A 25,291-nucleotide genomic window follows, 5' to 3' on the forward strand; every position below is an offset into this window, starting at 1 on the left:
ATGAGGCAAATGAAGTGCAGTCACCATATCTAATTAATCTTATTATGCAATGTGCAAATCTGAGTCTGACTGGCAGGAGGCTTCAGTAGGATACCTGCTCCAGCAAACTTACACGTGTGTGAGGCACCGCAGAATTCAGGCTTTAGTGTCTAACGCTTTCAGGCGTTCAAATGCAGTGCGTTTGTGCAGACACACGACTGCTCTTCCCCTGCAGCGCCGTGCACCCCGCCAGTTTTCACATGGGCACGTTCACGCACCTCTCGTTACATGCATGGGTTTTTGTTCAGCTGGGCAAGTCCTGCTGCCAGCGTGACCCAGCCCCCTGCTCTCCGTGTCTGGGCACAGCCCTCCGCCCTGGGTGCTCCTCACGCCTGCCGAGCCAGCGTCTGGGTCCCGTGCCGTCCTCACCGGGGGTGGCCAGCTGCGGCGGCGGGGATCCAGCAGCAACGGGGAGGGCTGGGGGTGCCCCACCGCGGGGCTGCACACAGGGCTTGTGGTCCGAGCACCCACCACCATGAACAGGGGCCGTGCACGGGGTGCCATAGCCCAGCCAGGCCGCGTTAGATGGAGACTCGATATTTTTATTGCAGACTTGCAAATGTTTTACGTTTGACAGCACATAATCACAGCAAAGGGAACATCCCACAGGAACAAGTGTTGCTACATAAACACGCTTTGGCATCACGGTGTCAGCCATCAGGGGGAAACTGATGGGCATTCAGCCTGACTAAATTTTGCAGGGACCTGCAACACCTACAATTAGCGATAATCAGACCTCACGGAGTTCCTCCCCTGGTGCAGGAGCCTGTGGGCCTGGTGGCACGCACCTTCCCTGCAACAAGCTGGGAATTGCCTCCCCCAGCCCAGCCAACCTCATGGCGGCTTCCCCACGCCGTGCTTGCTGCCGCAGCGCTGCCATTCGCGTGGGTCTGGCAGGACCCACCCTGCCTGGGGCTGCCTTTTCCTGGGGGCTTCTTTCTGGCCACTCTGACTTTTACAGCAGCCGCTGGGCTTGGAGGACCTTGAGGCGAAGTTGGGAATCTAATTTCAACCCAGAAAGGCAGAAGAGAGGGCTTCACATAAAACTGGCATTCCTGGGCATGGCATGCAGGCAGGGGCAGTAACAAGACCTGCCCTGCTGCTCTCCTGGGCCCTGGGGTGCAGAGATAAGGCTCTGACTGCCTGTTAATGGCAGCAGGGAGCAAATATTATCCAGTGGTGGGGTGGGAGGGGCACAGCACTGGTAATTATGGCTGTGATCACAAGGTTGCAACATCTCAGCATCAGCAGGGGCTGTCCATGCCCCAGCAGTCCGTTGGCTTCCATGGGGAGGGCTGGCCCTGCCCTCGGCAGCAGTACCAGGCAGTCCAAAGCTGAGCCCCGCTGCGCTCGGCCCGTTCCGGCAGCAGCCTGCCCCGCACATCGCGCAATGAGACGCGGCTGGTCGGGGACTGGCCTGCAGCTGCCATCATTAGGCTTCAGAGTGAACGACGCCCCCCACCTGCGCGCCCGCCTTCGCCCCGCCCCTTCCCACTGAGCGCTCCGGCGGCCGCCGCGGATTGGCCGTGCCGGCCCGTGGCCACGCCCCGGCGGCGGCTGGCGGCAGCGGTTGGCGGCGCGGGGCGGGGGCGGGGCGCGGCGGCAGGAGCGCGGCGGCGGCGCGGGGCGCGCGGAGTCGGCGGCGCCATGGCGACGGCGCGCGGCGGCGGCTTCCCCCGGGCGCTGCCGCCGCTGCTGCCGGTGCTGCTGCTGCTGCTGCCACTGCTGCCCCGCGCCGCCGCCGAGCAGGGTGAGCCGGGCTGGGGCGCGCGCGGGGACCGGGCGGGCGGAGCGGCGTGGCCGCGGCACTCGGTGCTCCGGTACCGCCGGCCGTGTCGTGTCCCCGGTGCTCCGGGACCCCCCGGTCGCGCTGTGCCCCTTGTGCCCGGCGGCCTCGGCGCTCGGTGCTGCCGCATCGGCTCCGGCGTTGGTCGCTCGCGGCGGGTCGGGCTGCGCGTTGCGGTGCCCGGCGCCGCCGGGAGAGGCCGGCGGGTCGGGTCCGGGTGGGCTTCCCCTTCCTCCCCCCCGCCCCCCCCGGTGTGGCCGCCAGCTCCCCGGCGGGCGCGGCGGTGGCTTCGTGGGGTGGATGTGCCGCCGCTCTCCGGGGCGCGGAGGAGCGGGGACCCGCGGGACGGGGCGAGCAGGTGCGGCGCGGGGAGCCGGCTCAGCACGGGGGGTCCCGGAGCGAGGGGACTCGGCCGTCCCGGTCCCCGCGATCACCAGAGGCGCCGGGAATGAACGAGCTCCTGCGGGCGCCCGCTGCCCGCGCAGCGCTGCCGGTACCGGGCCGGGGCTGCCCGTCCTGGCAGGCGGGAGGGAGCGGCGGGAGCCAGCCGGGCCGCCGCGGCTCTGGGGGCAGCGCTGGCCCCGTGCGGGGTGCGCCCCTCACCGCCGCCTCGCCGGGCCGTGACCTGGGGACACGGTTCGGTGCGCGCAGGGGCTGCGCTGCCGCGGACAGACCCGTCCCGCTCAGCACCGGGAACGGCGTCCCGAGCGCTGCTTGGGAAAGGGCCGGCCGGGGGTGCCCCCCTGCCCCCCCCCCCCCCCCCCCCCGGGCGTTATCTGGGGTCTGGAGTCTGAGACGAGGCGGCGTGCCGGTCAGCGTGCCCGCTGCACGACCATTGCGAATCTCTGAATTTGGGGGAGATGCCTCTTCCCGTCCAGCGGAGAATTAGCTGTTCTGTGGGAAAAGGATGTCGTCTTTTCAGGAAATCGGTGTCTCAAAGCAGTGCCTCTCGGTTCCAGGAGATACGCACGCTGCGGGCATGGCACAGTTACGGCGTTGGCTGGTGGTGTCGAAGGGATTGTCCTGCAGAGTCCCTTGGGAAGCACTGCAGCCTTCCCTGGGACGTCATCCTCGTTAGGTTAGGGTGCTAATGGCGTAACTGCGAGGTCCGCTCTGGATGCGCAGCCCAGAGCTCTGCAGCGTGAGTCCTGCTCGGTGCGGTGCTCGGTGCTCACGCGATGACGCGATGGCTGGTGGAGCTGGGGCGGGAGCTGCTCCCTGCGCTCTGGGCCCTGACCCGCTGCTCGGGCCGGCGGGTGTCCGGGAAGGGGAGCGTGGCGCTGAGCTTCCCGACGGACGGGCCGGGTGGGGGTTTACTGGGGCTTCCTGGGTCAGTGACTTTGCTTTGTAACGTGTCGTCTTCCTGCAGTTGTCCTGCTGGACTCGAAGGAGTCGCAAGCGGAGCTGGGCTGGACCTCGTACCCGTCAAACGGGGTAAGTGCGGAGGTGGGACTGTCCCCCTGCGCTGTTGGGGGGGGCGGGGGCTGCCTTTTGGTGCTCAGCAGTATTTGAAGTCCGGTGGCTCACGTGGAGCCGGTGGAGGGGGCTGGCAGCCATGGCGTCTCCTCGAGCCGGGGGCGGAGGGGCAGTTCGACACGAGCTGTCACATTTATCAGCGCCGGGCACCCCGGGGAGCAGAACGAGAAGTGAAGTGTTGGTTATGTGAGCGGTGCAGCCAACATGGAATGCCTCCTCAAAATGAATTTTACACTCCTGCAATAAGCAAATAAACACCAGCCGGTTAAGGCTTTGCGTTGCAGTTTGCACGCCAGCGCGAGTTCCTGGGGAAGAGGGCTGTGGCTGGGGTGGGATCGTCAGGAGCTCTGCATCACGCAGGATTTGTTTGGTCAGGTCCTTGTTTTGCTGCCAGGGTCAGCCTGTAGCCGCTGAGTGTCAGGAAACTCAGAGTAGTGTTCCTTGCTTCTTCGGGTTCATTTTCCAGAATGGAAGTGAGGGAATAGCGATAGATCCTGGAGTCGTCTCTGTTGCCCAACTGTTAGTCTGCAGAGAAAACTCTGTTTTGGGTACATTTGGCAATCTTGCATAAATTTACCCCCAGAAAGAATTGCTTTGGGTAGTTGCCAGGTCATCCTTAAGGCTGTGAGGGTTGAGTCATCATTCCACAAATCAGAATCTCTGCTGGTAACTTTGGGGAAATACCATTTCACTTCCAGTCAGAGGATTTGTCCCGTTCCAGCTAAAACTTCTCCTGACGGAGAAGCTGCTGCCGCCGTTCGTGAAGGTGTTTGTCCCTGTGCAATGGTGTGACTGGCGTCACATCTCCTTGGCCATCTTTGACTTCTCTGGGTAACCCAGCCCCATCTGGCATTATGCTGCATGGCGTTGCTGTGCAGGATGCACCTTCCTGGGGACAAAAGATCCAAGGCGCGTGCGGGAGACGAAGACTCTGGCTTCCCACCAGATGACGTGTCCAGTTTCACGTTAGACTTTGCTTTAGAAGGTTTGATGCTGGTACCTTCTTTCTGGCTGCACCTCTGCAAAGATCTCGGGTGTCAGGTGGTCCGGCAGCACCGCCGTGTTGCTACCGCTTGTGGTTTTGGTGGGCTAAGGACTTTTAGTGCCTGTGATAGAACGGCCTGTGGGTGGAAAGGCTTGTGGTGGGGATATTTATACTGATCGGTGTGTTTCTGCTGGGGCGGCTGGTTCTTGCTCATGGCAGCTCTTGAGCTGTTACAGCCCTTTGTGTTCTTTCCCCAGTGGGAAGAAATCAGCGGTGTGGATGAGAATTACAAGCCGATACGCACGTACCAGGTCTGCAACGTCATGGAGCCAAACCAGAACAACTGGCTGCAGACAGGCTGGATTGCCAGGCGCGATGGCCAGAGGATCTTCATCGAGCTGAAGTTCACCCTGCGGGACTGCAACAGCATCCCTGGTGTGACAGGCACCTGCAAGGAGACTTTCAATCTGTACTACGTCGAGTCTGACTCCGACCTTGGCCACAGTGTCCACGAGAGCAAGCACACCAAGATCGACACCATTGCTGCTGACGAGAGCTTCACGCAGGGGGACCTGGGTGAGCGTAAGATGAAGCTGAACACCGAGCTGAGGGAAATTGGGCACCTGAGCAAGAGAGGCTTCCACTTGGGCTTCCAGGACGTGGGTGCCTGCGTGGCGTTGGTCTCCGTGCGGGTCTATTACAAGAAATGCCTCGCCACTGTGCAGAACTTGGCCGTGTTTCCAGACACGGTGGCAGAGACGGCCTTCGTGACTTTGGTGGAAGTTAAGGGCACTTGTGTCGCTCACGCCGAAGTGGACGTGGATAATCCCCCCAGGATGCACTGCAGCGCGGAGGGCGAGTGGCTGGTCCCCATAGGGAAATGCACGTGCGGCCCCGGCTTCGAGGAGAAGGACGGGGGATGCAGAGGTAAAAGTGGCTGTCGGTGTCCTCTGGCAGTTTTTGTCTGTGTTGGTCCGCGTTGTGCCAGACTGCTCCAGTCTGTCTGGTGCCTGAGCACAGCTCAGACGAGGAATTGCCTTTTGTCAGCAATATGATTCTTTTAGCTGATTGCAGCTCCCCAGCTAACAGCCAGACCTTAATTTGAAGGGTGGCAATTGGGTAAATGGGGCGCGTTGCCGGTAGCTGCTCTGCAGCACGGTGTTGGCTGGCCAGACGTGCCAAAGCTCTGAACACCGTCAGGCGTTTCCCACAGCTTTATCTGTAACTGTAAAATTACTCTAGAACATTAATATCCCCATTGTCATGCTTTAGACACAACTTAATAATTCGGTGACTTTACAGCTCACAAGGTTACGTTTGATGACAGCTGTAAAAATGGATGTGACCCCTGCCTTAATGGGTATCCCTCTAATGAACCTGGTGTCGTGACCACTTCGATCTCGCTTTCAAGGGCAGGTGAGGGCCAGGCATAGGATCAGCCCCGAGCGCGCGGGATACGGCTGCGCGTTCCTGCTCTTGGAGTGTGGGAGCCTCTGCAAGGAGAGAGGGGTCGGGGCTAATGCCTCTTCCTGGGCACCTTCCCTCTTCGGGCCGTGGTCAGGACCTCGTCCCAGCTCAGCGTGGTCTCGACTGCCTCTGCACCAGCACGAGCCGGCAGCGGTCCCGGGCGAGCAGGGGCCACTCTGTGCGGCGGGTTTGCGTCTCCTACCCCAGCAGTGGCTGTTCCTCCATCGGCACCCAGGGGTTTTCTTCTCTGGAAGGTGTAATTCGCTGTCAGTTATTAACTGGCAGTGCGCATGGCTGCCCTGTTAGCCACGCTCCTCCGGGGCAGCTTGGACGTGCGGGAGATGCTTTCTTCAGTAAGATATGCCTGAAAAGACCCTTCGCTGCCTGTGCCTAGTGTCCAGGTGATACCTTGGACCTCTTACCTTTTCACTTGGTAGAAAACAGATGGAGAGGAAAATAGGTAAATAAGTCCCAAAGAGGTACAGCTCCCCCGTGTCTGAGGCGTACGGTATGGTAGGAGAGTGAGCTTTTCCTGAGGAATCATCTCTGTCCTTCAGGAGCTACTTGAGGCTTTTCGGATTTAAATTGCGCCAACTGTGCCGCCTTCCTGCCGGAGGTGGGAAGCCCTTCCCGGCGCTCCGAGTAGTGGCTGCTCGCTCCGTGCCCTCCTTAAGAAGACCTTATTAAAACTATCGAATTGAAATCTCAGCGCTGTTCATTGCTTCAGTGGCTGCGTGGCAGCTCGCCATGCTTTCCCCATCTGTTTGGAGTGGGAATTTACATAGCGAGTCCCAGAAGGCTTTTGCTAATGTTTCAGGTTTCTCTGTGTTGAGTTTAAATAATTCATATTCTCTAAGGAAAAATATTTGAAGTAATTTAATGGACATAATTAAGTTTTTTTCCCCCTCTCCCAGAAAGCAGGTCATTAGTCACTCTCTGTGGAGCAGCGTCTGATGTCTGGACAAATATCGGAAAATAGCTTTTAAGGGTTGAAAGTTTTTGGTTTGTTTTAGAGCCCTGCATTAGCATAGTGCTAAGTGAATAACTTTAAAAGATTTCTGATGAAAGCATCCAGGGCCGCGGAAATTCTTCAACAAGGACAAAAGCCCTTGAGCTGGAGGCAGGTAAATATGGTGGGAGTTTGGGGATGTTAAAACTGCCAGGTAATGGCACAGCAAATCTGGCTCCGCCGCTGTGGTCCCGTGGCGGTGGCTTTGGAGGGCTCAGCACGTGCGAGTCCGCTGGATCCTTGGCCGCAGCCTGTCGCAGCTCTTGTGGCCGTGAGAGGTTGGACCCCGAGCTTGCTCAAGGGCCGGCCGCTTTGGGGAGCAGGGACTGCGCGGGGGCTGAGCCCCCATCCCATGCAGGGGTGGCTGCCGGTTCTCCAGGCTCTCTTGGGTGCTGCTTTGCAGCTCCTGGTCCTTTCCTTTATCCTTTGATCTTCTCCGGGGACTTTCTGGCTGTGCCTGCAGCACAGGACGTGCTGGTGTCTGAAATTAGTTGCCGCACCGACTGCCGGGGTCACCGTGTGTCAGGGGACCCACGGGGCCTGGCCGCCGGCCGGATCCGGGATGGATCCAGGGTGGTGCTTAGGGCCAAGTGCATGGCGCAGCTTCTTGGGTCTAAATCAAAAGGAAATTGGGCGGCTTGGGTCTAAATCAAAAGGAAATTGGGCGGCAGAAGCAAAGGAGAAGTTTCCCCAGGCCGTCTCGGGCTGGGCCCTCCCTCTGTCGCTGTGCTCGGAAGCCGGCGCACGGGCCCGTGTCCTCACGGGGCAGACGGGTGTTTGGGGCCCGCGGCTGGTCTGAGCCCAGCCCAGCCGGGACCGGGGGGCTTCACTGCTGCCGGCGCCTTCGGCGTGGTGCAGGGGCCGGTCCCGGGGGGGTGGCCACGGGCAGGTCTGTGCCCGGTCGGCAGCGCTGGCGGCGGCCGCGGCACAACCGGGCGGCGTGGGCCTCTCCGCAGGAAGAGCGAGCTGTGTTTGCCGCTTGAACTGAACCACAAAGCTAGTGTCCCTGTAACCGTGATTTAAGTGCTGAAATCACCCTGCTGCTGAGAGAACATTTGTATCCCCACGCTGAAATTAAGAAAGATGAAAAAAGACTAACAGGATTTACGGCACTGCTAATTACTGCTGCGAGAAAGCCGAACGTTTTTACTGTCCGTCTTTCTGTATCGCATCACTTCTCTGGAGAAGCCCCAGCGTATCTGACAGGCTTCCGTGGGTTTGCTCGTTTCTGATGAATCATTTCGGCGATCGTTGAAATGCAGCCATCTCTAGGGTGGCACCGGGCAGCTTCAGCGTCTGTTTAACATCTACCTTCAAATAAGAGGAGAGGTTCTGTCACTGTAAATACATTTAGACTGCTTTTCTTTGTCTAATATATATCTATAGCCAGATGCTGGTTTGTGCTTACTCTGATCTTAAAACCTATTTCCAGCAGATGCACGGCAGGCGGGTGAGAAGTCCTGTTGCACTGTGGATGATCACCTGTCCATCCCTATTTTGTTTTCCATAGGCTTCTCAGCACTGATGTCTTTTTACCCTTAATTTTTCCAGGCTTGAGCTGTGGCCCTTTCGTGCCAGTTACTTTGTGGTGCGTTGCAAGAGCTTTTGTGTAGATGAAACCGTGATGTGGAGGATCTGCCTGACATCTGCTGTAAAGTTGTCTCTTTCTGCTTCATCTTTTCCATCCAATCCCTTGTAATATCTGCAAGGAGAATTTCAACAGAGCCCAAGGTTAATATTTACCAGCCAGATTTGCTGCAAATGAGACAACTTCAACCAGACGTTGAATTAATATGATGGAGACCAGTTTCCAAAAATAGCCGTCAGCCACTCTTCTTTGACAGAAACGTAAATTTGTGCTGTAGCTAAGTTTCCTTCTCAATTTATTTCCCTCCACTTCTGACAGCAGCAGCAGGAGCGTCTCTCACTGGGAAATGCCCCGTGCTCTGCTGTCCCGTCGCCTGCGCAGGGCAGCCCGGCACCACTCTCGTTCCAGTCGATGATGGTCTAATTAGCGGGCTGTATCCCTTGCCTATGCAGGGATGACACTACTGAAACCAGTTTTAGGGAGGAAATAGTTTTTAGTGCTTTGTGAGGATTTTAAAATGATGTTTCAAAGTGAACGTGATGTGGGTGGCCGGGCCGGGTTTGACACCTCCGGTGCTCTTGGCCGCAGCGACCGGGCAGCGAGAGGGGTCCTGGCCTAGCCCGGGTGCTGGTGCTTCTGTTTCATGGTCCAGCTGAGCATGTGCACGTATCTTCCTTCCCTTGCAATTAGCAGCGAGCGTTGCCGCTTTTCAGGGAAGGAAAACCTCGCGCAAGAAGTCACACCAGCGAGCTGCTGTTTGTGACGGCCCGTGGGCATGAGGAGCAGCTGCCGATGTCCACAATGACTGCTTGAAAAGGGGAATCAAAGACGTTCCCCCCCCCTTTTCTGCATCACCGAATGGATTTTTGAGCAGCATCTCGGATTCAGCATGCCATGGACAGGACACAAGGAAGATTTACTGTGTCTCACTTAGGGAGAAAGCTAGAGAAAATAATAGCCCTTAGACTCATTCTTTTTCACCTTTGCTTATAAAGCATGTTGGTTTCCTGGAACAAAACTTCAAGGACAGAGAGGGGAAAGGTGTTGCTGTTGTGGGATTTTTCCTTTTCCCACCCTTCCTGTACGTTTGTGATAAACCAGCGTGAGTTTCCAGGCTTGGCTGGGTGGATTTGCACACTTCGTCCCACGGTGTCGGGTACTCCTGTACGTTTCTCTTGCACGGATAACCTGTCAGCTGTACTGCCCGTTTATGTACGTGGAAACGGGACTTTCTGAGGGCTGGAGGTAACCCTTCCCGCAGAGCCTTTCCCGAGGGCACGCTCCAGGGAGTTCTGCTCTGGCCAAAGTTGGATGGTCCTCAGTCTGTACTGGGTTCATCCCTGCAATGTCTGTGTGAAGGATTTTGGGGGCTCTACAGGGCGAGCTGGCACCACTGCTGGTCTCGAAATGTAGGGATAAGATGAAAGGCACGAGTCAGCGCTAATTAGAAAAAAAGCAGTCCTTGCTAATGGTGACTGCTAGCGATACAAAACGTAATGCGCGCTCGACACTGTGCAGTAGGGAAGAAATGGCTTCTCGGATCTGCTGTGGGATTCGTCAGTGATCTGCCGAGAAACGAAGGGCACCGGGCTGCAAGTCCCTCTGCTCGTCAGGCTGGCGCGTTATTAATGGCTGTCATCGCCTGATGAATCTAACACTGTGTGTCGTACAATTGCGCTTTATGGCAGCTTATAATTGTTGTTGTTAACGAGGAGACAAGATTTGTGACTGCACAGTCTGGATTCTGTTGTGGCCCTTTGTCGCTGTTTTCCTAACCCATTTTCAGCTCCCCTGCCCCAGTAATTCCTTACGGACCCGTGCCTGTGCAAAGGCAGCCCCCCGGGCTGCTCCCTTCTCCTCTGGCTGGGGCTCTTGGGTGCTGCGGGACTCCCCGGGGCGGCTCTGGCGGGTGTTTATCCTCCTCTCGAACCCCCCCGGCCATGCCTTCGCCGCCTGCCCGCGCAGGACACCTTGCTCTGCTCGTGTCGAGCACAAATCGCCCTTGCAGTCACTTAAGCTTGTAACTTCTTGTCGTGGCAGCGAAAATGCTTCTCTCCTCACAGATTGTGCCTTGCTACAGATAGCTCAGGAAGGTCAATATTATCTTTCCAGTGCTTGGCTTCTTGAATAGTAGGGGAACAAACGGATAAGCAAAGCCTTTGAGAAGATCATCCCGCCTGTTGTCAGTAGTAGGTTTGTGGACAAAACCGCAGCTGTAAATACTGTGAAACAGAGTAGTTTCTTCATTGCTGCCAGCTGTTACTTGGACATAAACTTGGTCAATGTTTTGAGCAAATTTAAAAGGAAATTCTTCTGTAAAAAAGAGGCTTTGGATAAAGTCCTTGATTTGTATTTTCCAATGTGCTACAATAGAGAAAGTGCTTGCGTTTTAAAAAACCCAGTCTTTCCATTTGTGTCCTGTTGTACCTCCCGTGTTAGTGCTTGCCTTTTTGCTGCTGAGCATCACAAGCTGAATGTGGGGAGAGAGATCGCTCCGTTGTTGGACCCGTTTGTTTTACGCTTGTCCATTGAGACTGCCACGGCGAGTGCCTCTGCCTGGCTCCTGGTATCAGACAGCAGCGCTTGCCTCCTCTTCCTCGGGAGGGGGACGTGCAATCGTTCAGTGTGCAATCGTTCAGTGTGCAATCATTCAATTTCCGTGCCCACAGAGGTGCAGGCAGAGGGGGCTGTGCCTCAGGCTGCTTTGGCAGAGGAACGTGTGCCCCAACCTCCTGGACCGAGCTTCTGCTTCGGGAGGTGGCGGTGGGCACGCTGGGGGTCCCGCGGGGCCGAGGGCAGCGGCGGTGCATGGCTGCACCCTCCTGCCTGCACCGCGCTGCCAGGCTGGGCTGGTGCCTCCCGGAGGTGACGGTGCTTTTCCTTCTGCCTGTGAGCTGCAGACATCGACTTTAAAAAAAAAAAAAGACTCCCAAAGCAGTGGCCTGGCCCTGAGAGCTCCTGACACCATCTTTCTCTTAATGACAGCAAGCTGTGAGCGAGGCTCGTGTCCTTGTAAGTCTCAAGGGCTGCGTGGCCGCCTTGTGCATCAGCAGCTCTCTGCTGCGAGGGGCTGGCGGTCGGCGATGCTCTGCTGTGGCTGGCGGCTCGGCAGGACATGTAGGAGCAGAGTCTGGGTGCAGGCAGGGCCGTGCTGCCCGCGGCCTGGGGACAGCCTCTGGGGTGGAAGCGCGATGCCTTACACCAGCCCGAGTCCCGCCTGGTCTGGGAATCGGCCGCTTCACTTGCCTGGTGGCAGAGGAGGAGGAAGGGAAGCATCTGAAGAGCGTGTGAGCTGGAGACTTCCTGAGCAGGCTGTGTCCTTCTGGAAGATGTTTTTTGGAAATCGAGCGCACGTGTGCTCTGCACGGCCAGGGCTTGCTCTTGCTGAGCACAAGTTTGGGGCGGGAGTGGGAAGCGGTGTTGGTAAGATGCTGTCCTGTGCGTTGCATGTGTCCCATCAAGGCATCGTGTCATTACAGTGTCCTTAGATGGAAAATAAATAGTTCACTTGAAAGTTAGAGAAATTTAGAATAATGAATTACATGTCATTTAGTGCAAAGATACCTCCTGAAGCCTAAGGTCTGCTTTTCTGTTTAAATACAAAAAAGATGGATCCAAATGTACAGTGCTTGGGGCTTTTGATTTGTTTCATCTTTTATACATTAGCTTACAAACCTGTATGTGCTTCTGGAGTTTATTTTATCTTCTGACTGATGCTCGAGTATTATGCATAATAAGTTTATTTTTTCTCCTGGGATTCTGTGAGTTGCACAAAGCACCAGGTTTTACTTTCATCAGTGATGCAGCCACCGGCATCCCGCACAGAGAGATGCTGCGCTCACGGGGCCGGTGCTGATGCGCAGGTTTAGCAATACTTGTCAGGGCTGGAGCCAGGCACCCTGTGGCTGTGCTGGGTGGTAGCGGGATGGGAAACGGGGGCTACGCAGCAAGTGGGGGCTGTTGGAGTAAATCTGTGCCTGTTGCTGAAGGAATAATCGCTGAGGAAATTTATACTTCAGTTTCCTTTCTGAATTATGGTTTGGCTTTCTCCTCCTGGGTCTTGCGTTCCAGCAGAACGTGGCTGGAACGTGACCTGGTCAAAGTGGCCACTTGAAGGCGTGGGGAGCTTTATGCTAAATGAATTTGGAGTATCTGCCTCCATCCGCCCGTTAGCGGTAGCCTCCGTGGTGGCCGTAGTGCCTTATGGTAGATGCTGCTTTCCATCAGCCGTGCATATGAAACTCCCATGTGAAATATGCTTTCTCTTCAGTCTCTTTTTTGGAGTAATGATCAAGCTTGGAGATATTTATTATTTGGGATTGCATATTATATTGCTGTTTTACAGTGTGTCTGAAATAATTATGGCTATGGAAATTGTGGCAGAGCCAGACACAAATTACTGTATGACACTTAATTTTAGAGCAAACTACTCAGAAAATTACAAGCATCACAATTTGTTTGCAGAATTCTTGTCAGGCTTAAGGTTATAGATACCTGGCTGCTAGATGGACGTGCTGGTTATTCTGTTGAAATACAGGGGAAACCATCTTGCCCACGGCTAAGGGAGCTTGTGTGAGATAAAGCGCTTGGCAGGAGCAGGGTGTGTTGGAGATGCAGGTCGGTCAGCCCTGTGCAGGGAATCGTTTGGTAGATACATTAGGGAACTGAAAGACACAACAGTAAATTGGGGTTGGCTGGTGGATGTGCCTACTTCAGTGTGTCCTTGAGGAACGTTCCTGCATAAATAGCAATGAGGTTCCGTTCAGTACTGCCATAACGCTGAACTCGAGCAAATGCATTCTTTTAGGTATTTCAAGACTAAATATTGGGTATTTAATTTTCTTCTGGACTAAATCGCTGAATTTAATTTCAGCTATTAAGAGCTCATTGTTGGAGGTGCACAAAGATCTAGCCCCTGGACATGGTTTTCATTTCAGTGCTCTTCAAATTGTTTAATGAGGGCAAAAATTATAGAGTAGCATTGTCCTAAAGGTTTCAGAGATGGTGGGAATGTATTGGACTGTAGGCTGCTGAAAAGTGTTATTGAAAACTAGTTATTAAAAAAAAAAAGGAAGTTTGTGGAAGACAAGCTGCCTTTGAATCCTCTCAAGTGGCACAGCCTGAAACACCCATCCTGGCAGGCAACGTACCGAGGTAAGAGGAGCTGGAGACCCGATCCGGGGCTCGTATTGATCGCTCCCTCACGCTGACTTTGTCCCTCTTGCGCCGGCGTGGAGATTGGACACGATTTCTTTCCCTTCTCACAGTGGGGCTCTAACAGCGTCGCCTTCTGTCTGCAAAGTATCGATTACAGTTTGTGCAATAAGACGAGGCAAGATTGCAAACCCAGCGTGCAAGGGGAAGACTGGAGCCTCTCTATTACCTGAGGACATTTGTTGACAAGGCTCTTTCACCAGCTCAATGCACCACCGAAACTTTATTCTGTCGGTGTGTTTGGCACACGGTGCCCTGTCTGGTTTTTGGCAATCTGTCCTTGTCCGCGGGCGCTCGCTGTCCTCCCCGGGGTACCCGCTCCCATGCTGATCTTTCTGTGCCCACTTGGGGTCTGCTGTCCTGTCCCTCCTGCTGTGCTGGCGTGAAGCACCTCTGCTCTTAAGCCTTGATGAAACGTTTAGAACATAATAAACAGTGACTTGCTTGACTTGAGCATGGAATTAAGAAAGATGGAGACTGGACATGCCAGCCTGGTCCAGCGAGGGGTCAGCAGTAGCAATAGCTCCTGTGAGAGATGCCTTGAGAACAACTTCGTATTTTAAATGACCGATGATAACGGTGAGTTTGCAGAGGCATGAGAAATGGATGTCGTGCAGCGTGTGTCATGGGGAGCAGAGCACTTCTTCCCCTTGGTGCCTTTTTTTCCCCGTCCTATTTTGATGGTTGCAATTGCAAGTTTGACCGTAGTGAGGGGAGGGTTGGATGCAAGTCCAAGACCTTGAGGGGCCCAGTGTTCCCAGTCTGTCCTTCGCCGGGAAGGACTGTCGGGCTGCTGGGGTGCCTGACCCCTGGGTGCTGTAATGGTTCTCGCTGCGGCACCCCCTCGGTGCTGGCTGCTTGCCTTCCCCAGTGCTGTCTTTCCTAAATAGCGTTTTTATGAATGCCTGCTTCAGCAGGGAAAATTAACACACGTTAAAAGCAGATGAACTTTGTCAAATACAATTTCATGACAAAAAATGGAAAGGAATTGATTTTGGAAGACAACCGAGTTGTAGTGTTAATTATAAATGACTGTATAGGCGTTTTGAGTGAAACTGCAGGCGTTATTGATTCATACTGGCACGCACGTGGCTCTTCCGCTATCTGCAGGAGTTCAGCAACATGAAGAAGTTCAATAGTGCTAATGCAGGCAGTGTCCTTCGTGGGTTTTTTTTCTTTCTTTGAAGATATCTGCAAGGTTTGTGGGTCAACAAGCTGACCTGAGACAGTTTGGGAAGGGGAAAAAAAAAAAAGGCAGAATCCATCAAAAGCGTTAAGACTAAATGCTGAGGCGGGTGTAAACAAACCGTCAAACTCCAGTATGAAGAAAATGATACCAGGCAGCAAGGCGGGTAAACGTGGCTATGAGGGCATTGCTGGAGCGAACGCCATCCGCAGCCAGCGAGGGATTTATCCTGCTGGTGCCCAGCAGAGCTGGCCCAAGGCCGGGGTCCTGGCCAGGCGCTGTCGCTGGCGTGGGCGTGCTTGTGCAGGGCTGTGGCCGCGCTGCGTGCCCCTTCGTGCTCTGCCCAGCAGCAGGGTCACTGCCAGGCCCTTCGACCCGCCTGGCCGGGCTGGGTGCTGTGCCTCAGTGTGGTCGGTCGTAACAGAAACCGTGTTGATAACGTGCAGAATTGTTAATAACACTTTCATTAGGAAGTGGCGTCTGCGTTGCGTGGTGCAGGTCCAGGTCCCGGGTGTGAGAGTTGTGGTGGTCCATAGCCACGTCCAGGTCAGGAGGGGAAGGGGTTTGTGGCCGAGAGGAGACTGTGCCGGTGTCTGTCGCTGGTTTTATACGGGTGGGCTGAGAAGTGCAGACCCAGAGCAGCATCCTGGAACGGTCTTTAAAAGTGTCCTCCCGACCTGCACCCCAGGTGGGATCTTCAGCGAGTCCTTCTCTGGCCGTGGCATGGCACGGCGAGACTGGAGAAGCGGAGAAGGAAGCACGTGCATGCACACACGTGTTCTTTCTAGCTATGGAGATGGGCAGGAAGTATGTTTGATGGGGTTTGCCTGATTTTTGTATTAACATTAACATGAAGTTGCCTGGGTTAAGTAGCTTTATTCCTAAATCCACAATATGAAGCAATTTCAGCCTAATATTTAATCTTTCATCTGTGCTCATTCTCCTAATATTTTATGCTAAGCTTCAGTATTTACTTAGGTCTCGGCCCCTTCCTCTCTGCAAAATGCTGAACACTTTTTAATTAGAAGAGGCTCGTAAGCTGCAGAAAATGGATTTTTGGTTGTACTGGAACCTGCGATGTGTTTGGAGTAGTGTTGGTGAATGCTCCTATACCGCTGCTCACGTTTGTCTGTTGAAACCCACTGCGTAGTTTACAAAACATTTTACAGCTGATGCAGCTACGTTGTGCGGAGCAGCCGGACAGTCGTGCAAGCTTGGGAAAGGACGATGGCTTCACTGTCTCAGCTGGCAGCGGGTTCAACACCCTGTACGGGTGCAGGAAAGTCACCTCGGACTCAGCTGAACAGCCGAGAGTCGTGTAGCCAGGACGGAGCTTGAGAGCCTCTGCTTTCTCTGTGGAAGGAGAATTTGCTTCCGCAGCGTGTCCATCGCAGGCTTCTGCGCTGAGCAGGCCCTGGGGGGGTCCTGCCCTTCCTCCCCGGCTGCTGACATCTGCAGCATCTCCCCGGGAGCACGGCCGCAGCTACGTGGTCTCCAGGCGTGCAGTCCCCGGGGCGGGTGGCAGAGCGGGAATTTCCTTTAAACTTGCCGAGTTACAGGACTGCACCTTCGCTCGCTCACCCAGGCTGGCTGCTCTTCTAAAGAAGATTGTCTTTTCCCTAGGAGGCCAGTTACTGGCAATGCAATTACAGAGACGTGCCGCTCGGCTCTGAACGTGCAGAGCATTTGCAGAGGAAAGCCGTGAATCCTGAAGGGTCAACTTCTGTCTTCGGTTGTGCAGTCGGTGTGCTGGCTGGACCTCCAGAGACCGAGTCCTGTTCTTGGTCCTGTTTGTCTTGGATGACTTTGTGCAAATCCTACGGTTCTTTGGTTCCAGTTTCCCGCTTGTCGGTGTGGTTAATGTTTCCGTACTTCAAAAAGAAAACAAAGGTTAACTTCATTGTTCGAGATACCCATCACTGCAACAGTTGACTCTCTTAAGTGCACAGTGTAAAAGGCTGCTGACCAGCTGGTAAATACTGCCAGGGTGATAAATAACTTCATTTTACTGCTGCGTGCAAAATCTTGGCCATGCTTCACTTGAGCAGTGACTACCATCAACCCTGGAGCCTGTGTCCTGCAGTCAGATTGTCCTACTTGATGCACTTAGTGAGTCACTTTAAATCACTGTTTATCAATTAACAAGATAAAGCTGCTCAAACTCTGATACCCTTTTGCCAATTAATCAGGATCTCTTCTGCCATTTTTTAAGCCAAAACTTGAACGCATAGCTAACAGTGGCTTAGAAAATGTTGAGACCCTTGCTGGTGGAAGGAACGGCCTCAGCATCCTTGGAGATCCTCAGACTCCGAGTCCCTGGCTGGGGAGGAAGATTATGCCTAGGAAGCCCCGGCAGAAAAATCTAGCTGGCAGGCTTCACGGTGCTGCACGATGGAGATGTCTGAACTGCTGGGGAGGGAAAATTAAAGCTGTCCCATGCCAGCTGAGTAGGAAACCATGCATTTTTCAACTGTGCATCCTCAATTGCCTCTGCTCTCCCTACGGCACAGACTGGGCGTGAGAGAGGACGGTGCCTTCTCCTCTCGATAGAGCCATCCGCTCTTGTCCGAGGAGCTGTGGCAGATGAGTCGGTAAGAGAAACCCTTCCCGTGGGTGCGTCATGCCGGGTAATCTGCCAAGCTGCAGCACAAATCGATGTTGCTTGTTCTGCTACTAGTTTGATCGTGTGTGCACACAGTGTTATATCAAGGAGGGACCATGCGTGCTCTCTGTCAGTGAAATGAATAAGGCACGCCTGGTGAACAGGGAGTAGCTTGTGTGGGCAGCAGTGATGGAGCTGGAGAGAGGCAATTAATCTGTCTGACCCATCCAGCTGCTTCTCTTTGGCTCTAGGAGAATGTATTATTGAATTTTATTATTTAATAATTAACTTGCGGTAGTACCAGAGGACAAGGGACAGGATAGAAAATAGTGTACAAAAAAAGAGAATTTCATTCCATAAATTGATGGCCTGATCTCTTGAGAGCTGTCACATACCCACTGCAAAAATGAGCACTGCGAAATAACAGGGACACCTAAACCAGCTGGGGACCAAGAAAAACACTTGTAGGATGAGGTGGAAGAGGGTGGGAGTTTATCTGAGAAAAGAAACGGAGCCGCACACATGATGCATCACATGTGCTGGGGTGCTTTTGTTCTTCTCAAGTGTAAGATTCAGACAGCCAAGGAACAAAATGAACAAGTAACCCCCACCCCCGCCTGAGCTGTGCCCAGGGACGCGCTCGCGCAGGGTCGTGGTGCCTGTTTCTGGGAAATGCAAATTGAGGGGTTTTGTACAGTTATTAATTGACATACCTTCTGACAGATGCTTTTGTAAACTTACTTCTAGTGATTAGAAATCGGGGAGGAACAGCATGAAAGATGCTTGTAATTGAAAACATTCCATTTCCTATGACGAGGTATCAAATTTATGTGACCGTCAGGCTCACCTTTAAATCCGAGGAATGGCAGCGGCATGCTCTGGGTTTAGTGCTCAGGTCCCATCAAGTTTGTAAACAAGATTGATTTTTCTGTTCCACCTGACAGAGGGTGCAAGCAGGAATCTCGCTCCAGCGTCAGGCTTTGATGCCGTAATGAGATCGGCTTCTACCCGCAGGGAGGGATGCTCGGAGCCGCAGCAGACAGAGGCTGCGGCTGATGTGCAGCCCCGAAGCCCACGAGCCCCCGTCCCATCCCCGCTCTCGGGGTGCGCGTCTCCCCGTGCCCTCCGGCTCTGGGTCTGCGGTCATGTCACCTCTCTGCAGCGCCGGGAGCAAAGGCTCAAGTGTCTGGGGAAGTTCAAATTTTGTTCCCAGCACCTGGGGACAGCGGGATCTGAGGGTCTGCCGACTCTCTGCCTCTTCGGGATGGGCGCAGCACGTGTTCGGCTCGCTGTCGGTGACTCCTTCGGCAGAGACCTCCAAGTGCTCAATGCTCGTGCTGGGTTTCTCTGTTGAAATCGTTGTGGTCGGGTGTGCCCTCAGGCTGCCGCTCTCTGGAGCGGCTGTGCCCCGTGCCTGCGGGCGCTGGGATCTTCAGCGGGCCGCTGGTGATGGTTCTGCCCTGTGTTGTGGTCAGTGCTGCCTAATTAAAGGAGAAAGCGAACTATGTCTCCGTTATATGACTGTAACGTTAGTCTTTGTTTGGTTTCTCAAATATAAAGAGGAAGCTGGAAGTTTTGGGAGTAATTTAAACATTTGCTGATTTTTCCGGTTTTATCTAGCACCCTAGGTAGGGAATGACATTTACTATGCATTGTGGCTCGCTGTCTTAATCTTCTCGGTTGTGTTTGTCAAGCCCGTGCTTTTAAAGGTTAGCTTTATCTGGTATGGGAAGCATGCAGACTGTGAGACAGGAGAGGTGCAGACAGAACCGCAGGCTCTCCAGTCCCACACTGGCAGCAGTTGTTGCTGAGAGTTTGCAAGATCGAGGAGCAAACATCAATTCTTCTTCCTAGAAACTCATAGTTTCCTAGAAATCCCTCCTCCATCGCCTCCCAGGAGAGGATGCTCCAGCTGCCCGGCAGACCCTGACAGCCGGTGAAGGTGTCTGGGCTCCCCTTGCAGCCAGGGAGAGCAACAGGGACTTTGGGACGCGGGTGGGCTCGCCCAGTGGCAGCATCGCAGGCAGGGCAGGCAGACAAACTCCTGCGCGTCTCTGGTGACCGCTGCGGGGTCCCGACGTCCAGCTCGGTCAGCAGCTCAGCTGGCCAGAGCCCGCTGACAAGGCTGCGCTTCGTGTCTGGGCGACCGCAGCGTGTGCTGAAATGCTTTGTCTTTTCTGCAACCGAGAGGGGCCCAGGAATAATCGGCTAATTTTGATTCCCTCATTTTTTAAAAGTTTTGGATTTTTTTTATTCTCCATTTTAACAATTTAACTCTTCAGTTTTGCTATGGAAATGTAAGGTTGAGTCCACGTCAGTTGGAAAGTTGCAACTTCTATTCTAGATAGAAGGAAGTCTCTCTTCGTTACTTGGGCATGACTGGAATGGGCTTGAGGAGGCCAAATCTGCTGCTTTCTGCCGGCTTTGCTTGCGTTGGGGGACGTGACAGCACAAGATCTTGTCTGGCAAGGAGCGAGGCTTTTAGGCAGCTCTCGAAAGGCTGTATCTGTTGTGTAAGAAAAGCAAAAATATCTCATGTGCGTTGCTGCTCCCAGCTCTGCCAAGCCGCTGTCTGTCGTGCGCCAGCGGCCAGGGAGGAAGGGACTGCTGGGAGGACAAACCTCAGCCACGATGCTGCGGTCCCTCCCCGCGTGTGACTGCAGGGAGCTGAATTTCTAAAGACCTTGCGGTAGATGGAATAACCTCCCCTTAAATGTTCACCCGTTTTCAGCATCCCAGGGAAGGATCCTCTCTGCCCTGTGCTATGTCTAGTGCTTTGTCCTCAGATCACAGCTGTAGCTGCCAGTTTCATATCATGCTAAAAATTAATGAACCAGAGTGCACTGGAATAATCTGCTTTAAAAGGAACAGTCTCAGCAGCCAGCTCCTTAAAAATGACAAGAGAGGGGACTGCGTTAGTGGAGCTGTTCATCTAGGAACTTTACAAGTGATTAAGTTTAAATATTCAGGGAGCTGATGAAGGGACAGCAGACAGCAGCATCACACCAAGACGATGAAGCAGCCAAGCCAAACATGAGTGCTGCTGTTTGGCTTGAAATCCAGCTGAGACAAACTCCTGGCCCTGCTGGGGGTCACCCTCAGCGCGAGGGGCTGCCGACCCGAGGGACCACTGCGCAGGCGGGCAGGAGGTGCGTGCGGGGCACCCAGCAATGACAGACACACCTTTGTTTGCAGGCTGCTTCCTTTTCAGATGTTTTTGGGTCAAACTGAAGCTGTTACAAACTGCTTCATGGAGTTTTGCAGCCTTTTTGTTGTTCTTCTTGTAAACCGCTAAGTCTTTCAGGCAGAACTAGCTTTTGGGTGTCCTGCTAGGGGTATTGCTTGTAGGCTGCATGCTGCTCGTAGTAAAGATCAAGCAAAGCCCTGACCAGCGTGTGAATTACTTGTTTGTGTATCAAAGGTGCTTTTCAGAGGGTAAGGGAAGCCTGTGGATGGTGTATAAAAGCAAACTTCTGTTGTTTAACTTCAGTACATACCTCGCTGCCTGCAGCGACTGCTGTATAATCCGGTGATAAAGACGCAGCTGCTGGTGACATGGCCGTGTGGCTTGGGTTCGTACGAAACTCTGGTGACTGGTGAGGTCTCCAACTTCTCCGTTTTCAATATTCCTCCCCTTTTGGGGTTGTTGTTGAGTCTTGCTGTGGCTCCTGTGTCATTTCTGCTCTGCTCACTTGGCTCTAAACCCTAAGCCACGTGTTTTCCATATCCTGCATCTTTCTGCAGCCACCTCGTCCCCCCATGTCCCTCAGAACCTCCTGCTCCCTTCACACATTGCTCCAGCTGATGCCTGACCGTTCCTCCTGCCCCTTCAAAGAGTCCCTCAGCCTGGAATTTAGCGCAGAGCTGCAGCACCCACATGTCCATTCTGGGTCAAACCAAAGGCGCTTCTCTCGGTGCCAGGATCACGCGGGTGCCCAGGGAAGGCAGCTTGGGGGGTAATACTGGCTGGCCAGTGGCAGGCAAAGGATGTCCCAGGAAAGGGGGAAATGCAGTCATCAAATGTGTCCCCCAATTCACCTTGTGGTGTTCTTCCCATAACTCCCCCTGTCTGTCTTTTCAGCTTGCCTTCCTGGATTTTACAAGCTTTCCCTCCGTCTTCCTCTCTGCTCTCCTTGCCCTGAGCACAGCTTCACGCATGAGGAAGCCTCCACGTTCTGTTCGTGCCAGAAGAACTACTCCAGGTCCCCATCAGACCCACCATCTGCCTCCTGCACACGTACGTCTCACCGGAATGGCGGCTCTTTGTAAAGCGAGGGAACGGGGATCCAGACGCTGCATCTGTCCCGCAGCGCAGAGCCCAGCGGGGGCCCGGGAGGCTCTCCGAGGCTGCCCCCCCCTGCTAGCACGGGGTGCTGGCCCACGGGAACTGCGCCTGGGCACGCGTGTCCCTGGGGGGTCCTGCTGCGGTGGGGAGGGGATGGAGGGGCTGGGCCTACGCCACGGAGCTCGCAGGCTGAGGCTGCAATCTGATGAGACAGACGTGCGGTTGGGCTTGCAGACTCTCCGGTAAAGCTAGGGCACAGTCATTTAGTCAATATAGTTCACAGATTTTAATTAAATGGCCTCTAGTTAATTGGATTGGACCCCAGCTACTCCAGTGATGGATGCCGTAGAGCTGCCTGCATGGTGATGAAAAACCCTCCTGCTTTGCCTGAGAGCGAGCGTGTCTGGCGGCGTCCGACCAGCAGCAGGGCTCTGAACCCCGGGGAGGTGCCAGGTCTGGCCGGGTGCTTCTCGTGTGCTGCGTGAGCTGTGGCTTGCTGTGTGTGGCGTGTCCCTCCAGCGTCTGGGGTCCGCACCATGCTGCGTGCATCCGTGTGTCCACGTCCCCTTGCGCTGCCACGTGCTGTGGCTGCCTGGGACCGAGCTCTCTTGCTCCACCCCTGGTGCCTGTGCTGCTGCTGTGCCCGTGGGTTCGTTCTCCTTCCCAGGCAGTGCCCGGCTGTCCCAGCGTCTGTGCACAGACACTCTCCTGCTTTCAGGTCCACCCTCTGCCCCAAGGAACCTGGTCTACAGCCTGCGGCAGTCGTCGCTGGTCCTGGAGTGGAGTGCTCCTGCTGACGCGGGCGGCCGGAACGACCTGACCTACAGCCTGTGGTGTGGCCGCTGCCCGGCATCTCTGCGGGGCCGCTGCGAGCAGTGTGGCAGTGGTGTGGGCTTCGTGCCGCAGCAGACAGGACTCGTGGACCGGACCGTCACCCTGGTGAACCTGCTGCCTCATGTCAACTACACCATCCGCGTGGCGGCTGTCAATGGCGTCTCGGGCGTCAGCCCGCTGTCAGGGCAGCAGTATGCTGAGGTCAACGTCTCCACCGGCCTCGCAGGTATGGCTGCCACGTAGCACACACGACCACTGAAGGCGAGCAGTTCCTCGCCTCCATTGCACCAAGACAAAGTTGCCTGCGCTGTCTTACAGTCGTGTGTCACCTCTGGGGTGTACGGGTCTGCTCAGCGGCCGGTTCTGCGGCTTTGTTGCCAGGAGGACGCGGGGTCTGGAGGTGGCATGGGCACCGTCCTCGGGCTCTGTGTGCCCGACGCCATGGCAGTGCCCCGTTTCCTCTTGGTTTGCTCTGGTGGCGGCGGTGGGCAGCACAGGCAGGAGGGGGAGATGGAGACCGATCTGCGGCACTGCCAAGGGGAGGCGAGGAGCTGGCTGTGCTGGAGGATCCTGTGCCCCGTTGTGTCCCACGGCGCTGCGCTGGCTCACAGCTGGGTGACAGCGAGCGTGGTGACAGCCCGGGCTCCAAAGGGATAAGCCTGCTCTGTGATCATGCTGCAGTTCGAATTTACAAATCACAAAAAAGTACCTTCGAAGAGCAACGTTTTCAGCCCATTCAAAAAAAAAACCTCCTTAAAATAGATAATTCGAATACTGGGTATCCTTTGGAAACAAAAATTGTATTTAATCTCTCTCTTCTGTGCCAGTCTGTGACACAATTTCTTACTGTAAGCGTCCCCTTCCACTTTACGTTTTGCATTCCTGTTCCCCCGTGTGAGGGGAAGCGAGCACCCAGCCTGCCTGCGCGGTCGGGGCCCCTGGCCGGCCCGGGGGGGGGTTTGATCCCTCCTCGGCTGTTAGCTGTGCCTAAGGAAAAAACAGCTCTGGCTTGTTGTGTCCTTGTCCGTTCCTCTGCTGTTACGTTATTAATTTGCATGAAAACCCTTTGCCAAGCCACAGCTAATGGAGACGGATGATCCTCACGTACCTCTTGGCAGGAATTGGCCAACAATTTCATCTGAAGAGATTAAACTTTGATCTTGTTATAAATAATTTTCCCACCACTTGATCAAATGTTTTTGCGTGTGTTGTTGCTTTCTCTTCCCTCATGTAATAATTCCTGTGAATCTGTTGGGTGGATGCTGTGCCGCAGACTGCTCTTCAGCGGAGGTGTCATTCCTCATTAGGATCTTTGCTGTTCAAGGATGGATTTAGCTCTGGGAAGATCTTCTGTCTCCTGAGCTCAGGCTGTTCCTGAGCCGGCATTCAAGCTGGGGAGGGGTGAGCTTGACGAGGTCTAATAATGAGCCGTTCCTCCAGAGGCTCCCGCCTGGTGTCAGGGGACCGGTGCTCAGGAGCTGCCTCCTCGCCTGGAGCTTCAGGTCTGACCTGGCAACAAGAGGCCAAGTAAGGGCAGCAAGTGCCTCTGTAGGGAGTGAAGTGCTGGCAGCCCATGCCTCAGCCGTTCGTCTGTTTAATACTGCTGTTCTTCTGGGGGAATGGGAATCTCCACCCCTTACTCCACACTGCGTACTCCTGAAGGAACTGAAATATGCATAAAGAATATGGCATAATTAATCTTGTAATCTGTTCAAAATCAATGTCTCTTGTCGAGTTGTCAAGTCTCCGGATGCAGATGGTGGCTCAGAATTAGCTGAGCAGCTGAGGATCAGGAAGTTTCTTGACACACTTGAATCTCTTGCTGCCGAAGGTGTCCCCTCCCGGGGCAGTGCTGGGCTGGAGCCGCTCCTTCCGCAGGTGCCCAGTTCCTCTCGCTTGGGCACTGGGGGCAAGAACGACAGCGATGTTTAACCCGCGCCTGTCGGCGAAGAGGGGAAGAAGGTCATCTCCTGGGGATGCGGCTTCTCGGTCTAGTTTGCCTGTAACGCCCCTCTCGGGCAGAGCCCCCCGCTGCGAGGAGAGCTGTGCACGGGAGGGGACCTGGTGCAGGCAGCGGTGCAGGCAGGCAGCGGTGCAGGCAGGATGTGGAGCCACGGCTGGCACGGGCGGCTTGCGGAGCAGCTCTGCAGAGCGTGCCGTCTCCAGCCCTGGAGCCCCTCGTCGTGGAAGCCCATCACAGAAGTGCCGGATGGGGCTGGAGATCAGGAGAAAGGGAGAGCTCAGGGACGCCTGAAGCAGCGGTGACTTCCTTGGTGGTGGCTGTGATGCGATGGTCTTGGAAGTCATTTGCAGCAGCAGGGAAGCTCTGGCTGCAAATATGTAGATTCAGAGGGAAAATTAAACAAAGAAACGAGACCCTATTTAGCTGTCAGATCCCTGCTCCTCTAAATGCAGCTCTGGGTGCAGCCTCTGCACTGCCCTTCCCCTTCAGCAGTCACAAGAGGGATTTAGCAGTTGTTCATTGTGTTTGCAGGGGAAAAGAAAAGATGCTATTTAGTCTGCGGGAGGCAAAATTAATACTGTGGTTTTTTTAATCTGGCCCCAGCATGGGACTAAATAAAAGTGTTTGAGGAGAGAACGGAGCTGTTTACCTGCAGGAGTAGAGCTGCATTAGCTATGTAAATGTACGCTCTGGGACGATGTCATTTATATTCCCGGCAGGGATCGGCTCCTATCTTAAAGGGCTTTTAAATCTGTTGCAGATTAATAATGCAGCCAGTGCCGAAATGCATTCTCCTTTCTGAGACTGTGGAGAAGCGGTTTGTGCCGAGTTAAGTCCTCTGATGTAGACTTCTCTGC

At 54.7% G+C, this 25,291-nt stretch overlaps 1 protein-coding gene across 1 annotated transcript in view; it reads left to right on the forward strand.

Annotated features, from left to right (window-relative positions):
* Positions 1-1,675: 1,675 nt before the first annotated feature.
* The window catches only part of EPHA10 (EPH receptor A10), a 43,782-nt gene continuing 20,166 nt past the window's right edge, over positions 1,676-25,291 (forward strand). Inside the window, exons 1-5 of the mRNA XM_075773911.1 lie at positions 1,676-1,789; positions 3,195-3,259; positions 4,544-5,213; positions 21,434-21,589; positions 22,356-22,697. Coding sequence (XP_075630026.1) covers positions 1,687-1,789; positions 3,195-3,259; positions 4,544-5,213; positions 21,434-21,589; positions 22,356-22,697 — 1,336 coding nt within the window. The 5' untranslated portion in view covers positions 1,676-1,686. The remainder of the gene's footprint in view (positions 1,790-3,194; positions 3,260-4,543; positions 5,214-21,433; positions 21,590-22,355; positions 22,698-25,291) is intronic.

Source organism: Balearica regulorum, chromosome 22 (genome assembly GCF_011004875.1).
Source record: "Balearica regulorum gibbericeps isolate bBalReg1 chromosome 22, bBalReg1.pri, whole genome shotgun sequence".
Classification (NCBI taxonomy): Eukaryota; Metazoa; Chordata; class Aves; order Gruiformes; family Gruidae; genus Balearica; species Balearica regulorum.